Source organism: Copidosoma floridanum, unplaced genomic scaffold (genome assembly GCF_036245765.1).
Source record: "Copidosoma floridanum isolate Cflo_tuat_1 unplaced genomic scaffold, Cflo_Japanese_pri ptg000028l, whole genome shotgun sequence".
NCBI lineage: Eukaryota > Metazoa > Arthropoda > Insecta > Hymenoptera > Encyrtidae > Copidosoma > Copidosoma floridanum.
Window position 1 is genome coordinate 2020297 of NW_028321905.1, and position 7665 is coordinate 2027961.

Genomic DNA, 7665 nt, shown 5'->3' on the forward strand with positions numbered 1-7665 from the left:
CAAGAGAAAGAAACAATAAATGTATACTTACACTCTTATTACCAAAGTGAACCACGGAGTATTGGAGAGAACTAAGAGTTTCGAGTCATTATTGTAGTCGTGGTGATAAGGTGAGGCTCGTAATATTAGATAGAATCTAAGAGGCTTGCTACACTGGAAAAAAGTTGGGCGCCCTGCGCCACCGAATACAGTCACGCCGTGCACTCACTTTCTTGGTCGCGCCGCATGCCTGTTTTGGGCGCGCGGCGCACCCAAAGTACCTGGCGCGCAGGATAACTAAAATTTAGATGCGCGGCAGCACCAGCTACACGTTCGGCAGTACGCCCAATGTTTAGGACTGCTGTCTGCCTGTTTTGTTTTAAAAGAGGTGATGTGGCTTAAACGCTGTGCAGTTAACTTTTGTTTATAATTTAATGTATAGTTGTAAAAATTAGTGGCAGTGTTTTTGTTGTAAGTGTATGTGTATATCTCCCAGGTAATATACCAGTGTACCTTACGTATACGCGCTTACATGCATGCGTCGTAACGAAAATTTCCCAGTTAGCCTTATCAACTCTCTTGCAGGAGTGCATGTGTACATCTTGAAAAGCTGGGGACGGCACTTGTGTTTACATCTATCATTTTTTAACTTCGAGTATTGAAACTGGTATTCACCAGAGCGCAATGGAAGAGTTTTTCCAAAATTATCAGCATGACGATGTACGGAAGTCGTTTATACAGCGTGAGTATACCTAACCAAAAATAAATTTTCATTTTTAAGTATATGTATACACTGTTACAGTTGGTATTATGTTGATTGATTTGAATAGGTGGTATATCAGACAATAATTTTTATGCTATTGATAATACTCAATTAATTAATGTTTTAACTACGGAGTTTGAGATTGGAGATGTATTAGAATTCATAAGTCATTATAATTTTAAGAAGGGTAAAAAGTTGAGTGATAGTATGGTAGTAAATCTCTCTGATTATGAAAGCGAAGGGAATACTCATGAAAATATGCGTGGCAAAAATGAGGTTGTTGCAAGTTTTGAAAAAAATTATCAGATGGATACAGATATTCCCATGGAATTTGTAGATAACTTTGCACTTGACGTTTTACACGAAAAATCAGATATACTCCCTATTGACACTACCACAGCAATGTCCACTCAATCATCCAGCAATCATGATCACTCATCTCTGCATACAGTAGCTCCAGACCCTTGCTCTACTGCCTCTCCTAATAGGTTTAATTATACTCTTTCACATGAACAGACGAGTAAGCAAATTTTTTATAGTTATTCTTTTATTTGAGAGACTGCAGTAATGATGACAAATAGTACGTAGTTCTTACTAGTTTATTTTAGATTTAAAATGAATTTAGATGAGCAAATACATTTGGTTTTGAAACCACACGTAGATAAATTATTTAATTATTTTCTTTAGGTAACAATTCATTTGTATCAAATGATTTATATAAATATCTAAGTGCACCAGGTAATTTTATAGGCAATGCCCTATTACAAAGGTATAAACATACTTAAAAAATTGATGAGGCTCGTCTGAAGGATCAGTGCATTATTTTTAAATTTGAAGAAAAAAAATGTTTTAAGTAAGAAAAATTTATTGATTATGGTATAACATTTACAAATTTACAGTTTCAATGGCATTAAATACTCTTAGTACTACGTACGTCAAAATTATTGTATCTGCAATGAATTAATTATTTTATGCGTGTTACTTTATCAAGATACTTTTATTTATAATTTTGTTAATATTAATTTAATTATTAAAGAAGAATACAAAATTCAGTCTATGGATTTTTGAGAAAAAAGAAGCTCAAACACTGTGTTAGGTATAACAATCCTTGTTTTCATTTTGTCTTTTAGATTAAAGGCATCTGACTTCATTAGTTGGAGAGATCAAGTTATTGATTTGTTTCCGGAGGGCAAGAGCAAGGAATATTTTTACGAGCCTTATTATACTAATGATCAACAACAAACGATTTGTGCGCGAGGTCTACTTTATTCTGGCTACAAATATTGGCGAAAATATTTACTTGAGGGTAGCTTACTGCAATACGATGATGAAGATTCTGGACTTCAAAAAAACGGTAAAAATATATAAAAAAACATTAACAAATATATTGGGTCTTATGACCGATCAACAATATTACATTAGCCATTGTTAATAAAAAGCCCGTGAAAATTTATTAACAGTAAAAATTTAATCGGCTCGAACTCAGTTGCCATCGGATGGAGTAGCCTTTATTGTTAGATTGTTTTATCAAATGCTATTTTATTGATTTTTGTGCTTATCACTCGTTACCTTGTTATAAATGATTTTAAATTTATTTTAAAAAATTACAGACTGTCCAGTGCAGTTGGATGACTGTTTATCGGATGTAAACAAGTGCCTGGTAAATCCATGTAATGTAATTTTGCAGTGGAAAAATAGTTTTGTTGAGCGCTCCAGTCTTCTAGTAAATAAAAAGAATCTAATTAATTCATTAGAAACGTACTTTCTAAGTTTTCCGTGTTTAACTACATCGCTTGGAACTACGCTGGTATACTTCTACTTTTTAAATGAATTATCATGTAAAAGTAATTCAATGACAAACAAAATTTTCTCAGTTTCAACTAGATTTCGACGCTCACACAGCTTTATTGCAACAAAATAGCATCATCGATGCTGATCTTGCTAAGCTATACCCGTCATTATTCAGTACGACGTGGACGCTTATCACACCAAAAATTTTAAATTTTTTAAAAAAATCTCGTATACCAGAGGTACAATCTTTTATGGAAAAATATAAGATTCTTCTCACAGCAGGTATTATATTTTAATGTAATTTCATACCCTGTTACATAGAACCGGTGCAGTATAGTTAAGTATCCACCTATTTTTTATGCATTATTGTTTATTCACCTAGGTACTTACAATGAAATTTTAGCGCTATTATTGTTACCACTGTGTATGACAGTTTCAAAAAAAGTAAATGGAGAAGGGATTTGGAAAAGCGAGCTGAGTAAAAGCTTTATTCTACATATTGAGGTAAGATACAATGTAAAGACTAATGTTTAAAAAGAATTTTAATGAGAATAAGCCGAAATAATAAGTGGTTGATGAAAATTTTCTTATTATTTTAGAACATAGCAGACAAAGATAGAGAACAAGCACGTTTTCATGAATTTTTGAAAAATCTTCAGCTTCCAGTACTTCCATATACTGTGATTTGCGGTACCCTTGACAATATTAGTGAGATTTACGTTGTGGTCAACGGGGAAAAATTTACAAAAAAAAATATAGTGGAGGCCGTAGAATTTACATACAAGTGTTGAACAGCACTACGAACTTGGCCAACTTTGTGCGACTATGTGTATTCTTTTATCCAAACAGTCATATATAAGATCGAAAAGCCTTTTAAAAGTTTTTCAGCTGTAATAACTTTAAAGTCAAACATCAAGTAGCTGTAAAATCAAAACTATTATTTTAATACCAAACAAGTACAAAAAATTTCTTAGTAATTAAGTTGTCATTAGTGTGAGTCATTTTATAATAAATGTTGTACAACATGAGAAATAAGGAACTTATTTTGCGATATATAATCACATTTATTCTTGAATTATATGGTGATTCTAATTACCCCAGAAAACTCGTGCAACAGGTTATTGAACAAATTGACGGTTTTATCAGAAAGGTTTTTTTGCCCTCCATTAGTTTAGAGGTTATCAATATTTTAAAAAAGCACAATGTGCAAATGAATGTATTAGAAGAAATAACGACGTGTATAGCACGTCACGAAAATGTTTTCGATGACGTATGTACTGAACAAAAACGATTTAAAATTTTAAAAAGTTATGGCTTGTTGAACTTCGAATTATTCACCATCGGAAAAACATTTAAAGAAACGTGCATTGATAATTGCACAAAATGTTTACAACAAAATTTACAAGCAGTTCACGTTCCGCTCCGAGATTCTCTCAAATGTTTCTTACAAATGCCAAACATTATGAGTAAAATTGAAAATTACATGAACAAATTAAAGAATGAGCCTTTCGTAATATCAAACGTAATACAAAGTAAATTATGGACTACACAGTACGCAAATAAATTCCAAAATGAGACGGTTTTGCCTTTATACATTTATCATGATGACTTGGAAGTGGGTAACCCGTTAGGATCGCATGCTGGCACTAACAAATTCGGTGTTATTTATGCTTTAATAGCATGTCTTCCACCTCACATTGCATCTTGCTTGAACAGCATCTTATTTGCGGGTTTATTTTTAGTTGAAGATAAAAAAAAGTGTACAAATCCGAATATATTTAAGAAAGTAATTGAAGAACTGAATTATTTACGATCAACAGGTATAGAAATTATTGTTGATGGGCTGAAAAAATGCATAAAATTCCAATTAATTTTAATACTTGGCGATACTTTGGCATTGAATAGCATACTGGGTTTTTCAGAGTCTTTTAAATCAAAATCATTTTGTCGCATTTGTAAAGCTACCTCTGAGGAAGCTGCCAAGCTAACGGTTGAGGATGAGACAAAATTACGAAATAACACTAATTATCGGAAAGACTTAAAAATTAATAATTCATCTGAAACTGGAGTTAAAGAAAGATGTGTATTTCATCACGTTATTGACTATAACATTTTCGAGAATTTGAGCATTGATATGATGCATGATTTTTTGGAGGGGGTTTGTAAGTATGTACTTAGAGCATTTTTTTTAAACATGTATTTGAACAAAAAATTTACTCATTAGACACATTAAATACAAAAATTCAAACGTTTAATTTTGGCAGTAGTACTAACAAGCCCCCACCTATAACCGTCAATAGGCTAAAAGGAAAATTAAACTTAAAAATGTCATCGGCCGAGATGCTTAATCTTGTGCGTTTTCTCGGATTAATTTTAGGTGAAATAGTTCCCGAAGATAATGAGTATTGGGAGATGTACAAAGTTCTTCGTAAAATTACTGATATTCTTCTGTCTCCACGAATCGTTTTATTCGACTGCTCAGCCTTAAAGGAACTGATAACAGAATTAAACAGTAAATACATTGCTCTTATTGGGCCTCTTAAGCCAAAGTTTCATATACTTACCCATTATCCACGCATTTTAGAAAAACTTGGCCCTTGTATACATTACTGGACAATGAGACTTGAATCGTACAATCGAAGAATTAAAGCTAATGCTTGTTCTACAAGTGGAAGTAAAAATTTATTAGTTACTGTCGCCACAAAACAAGTACTTAAAATGTGTCAAATTTTTAATAACGTTCAATGTAACAATGTTGAAAATGTTGGTCCTGTTGATAATTCTGTGCCAAAAATAGCAATTAGAACTCAGTTAAAAGATTTTGAAAGTCAATCAGTAGCATACAAGTATATTGATGTAAATGGTATCAAATATATAACAGGAGACATTATTGTATTAGACATGTCGTGTAGTGAAAAAGAATTTAGTAAGATCTTGAATATTTTTGTATACTCCGACAATGTTTACTTTTTTGTGGAAACTTATGAAGAAATTACATTTTGTGAACATTTTCATGCTTTTTTAATTTACAAAAAAAATAAATATAGATTAATTAAACAGTCAGAGATACCTTACATATCGCCTTGTACTTTAAATACTAGATCTAACGGAGACTTGTTAGTTGTCGCTCCATATTATTTGTAATTACGTTAGATTATAATTAAATTTATATGATTGTAATTTACATAATTAAAGAATATTACTAATACTCTACTTACTTTACACTTATTATTCAAAGTAAATTTCTCATTTCATCGAAGCATACCTACTCCCGAGAAAACATTTTACTTAACTATACGTTACGTCATTTGTAATTAATAAAACATTAAAAACACATTTCAAATGGCGAGCAAACTGCAATCATTATATGATTATTGTAATACAAAACCGTATTACATAATTAAATATACGTCTTACTAATAAAAAAAAAATTGTTTAATAATTTACTGTACGAATTGAAAAAGTGCTTAATGCTAGAAATTAATTTTATTAACATTATTACTAATCACGCAAGTGATTTTTCACAATGCTAAGCTACACAAGCTAATAGCATTATATATTCATAAAACAGGCAGACAGCAGTCCTAAACATTGGGCGTACTGCCGAACGTGTAGCTGGTGCTGCCGCGCATCTAAATTTTAGTTGTCCCGCGCGCCAGGTACTTTGGGTGCGCCGCGCGCCCAAAACAGGCATGCGGCGCGACCAAGAAAGTGAGTGCACGGCGTGACTGTATTCGGTGGCGCAGGGCGCCCAACTTTTTTCCAGTGTACATAATCTTCTTTGTGGTGAAAGGAGAGCGTCTCCTTTAAATTAAGACTGCTACAGCTTTTGGTGACGTCAGTTTGTCTTACTCTACGCTTTTTTCATACTCCTGCGTACTCAATAGCGCAGTGCATTATATGCCCACATACACGCAATAATTTTCGTACATTGGAAGTGAGTAAGTTTGAGTGATACGAGGAGTAATATTATCATAACAAGTTTAAGCAAGCACTTGATTAACATTAAAAAAATCTCTGTAAAATGTAGTTTTGTATGTGTGCGTGTGTACGCGCGCGCGCATTAATTTTCTTGTTGTTTTTTGAAAGGTATTGAATTTCTCAAATAAACTCAGACACTTCCGTTTGAGTTGAACTTCAATCAAAATGTACGTGTTTGATGGTGTGTATGTCTGCGTGTAATATCGGTCTCGCTAAAGTGGAGAAGCCGTAGATATCTGCTCTCGCTGACGCGGAAAACTGGAAAGACCCACTGTGTAGGCGTATTGAATCTCGTTCTCTCTGCTGCTCTTGATGTTCTCCCAATGAACACCAAGCGAAGAATGAATGCTATGAGCATGACGCTATCTTACATCCCTATTCAGTTGGAGTGGGAAACCACGAAGATTCTCTGTACAGGCGTATTGAAGTTTGAAGTCTCTGCTGCTGCCGATGTGCCTTCGACTGACCCAAAACAAAGAATGACTGCTTCAATGCTCAGCACTACCTCATGTCCTCGTATGACTGGACTGGAGTTGAAGTAAAGTGTGCATGCACATGTGAGTAAGAGAGGTGGAAATTACTCAGAATCTCTAAAAAAGGATGTTGCAAGCTGCAGAGAGGTCATTTATTGGTAAGTCGTTGAATCAAAAAGGTCTCCTGGATGAAGAACAGCTTAAGCGCTAAACAACAACTATTTACCATGACGAGGAACATTCCAAGCTAGATGGACTAAGTTGTTAACTTGCAGGGCTTCAAAAGGTATTTAAATATCTTTATTTTAAAGGAAGCAGCAATCATGACACTTCGAGAAGGTGCTACACCTGTAATTTATCAATTTCAAGCGCCTTGCAATTGGTCAAAGCTGTCACTTGGTGAGCGCCGAACTAAACAAGGGTTAGAATCCCGTTATTATGTAATTCCATGGGCATCCGGTTCTAAATCTTATAATAAAGTAATCTTAACCCCACAAAACTCTGTGAAAAACGCTAGGAAAATATTTGTAAAGGGATTGAAGAAGAAAAAGTAGATTAAAGAAATTTTGTATGATAAGTAAGTACAAAACATTTATGATACTTTTAACCTTTTTTACATTATATTTTATATTTCAGAGCAATCTACAATAGAAATAAGATGAAATGTCCCTTATTAAA

The 7665-nt window shown here is 33.4% G+C and overlaps 1 protein-coding gene across 1 annotated transcript; it reads left to right on the forward strand.

The window, feature by feature from the left end:
- The first annotated feature begins 663 nt into the window (after positions 1–663).
- LOC149373724 (uncharacterized) lies at positions 664–6947 on the forward strand. The gene is given in 8 exon segments (XM_089595770.1): positions 664–721; positions 810–955; positions 1049–1230; positions 1873–2096; positions 2353–2465; positions 4086–4725; positions 4728–5459; positions 6898–6947. Coding segments are annotated over 8 exon segments (2145 nt in total).
- Positions 6948–7665: the final 718 nt, after the last annotated feature.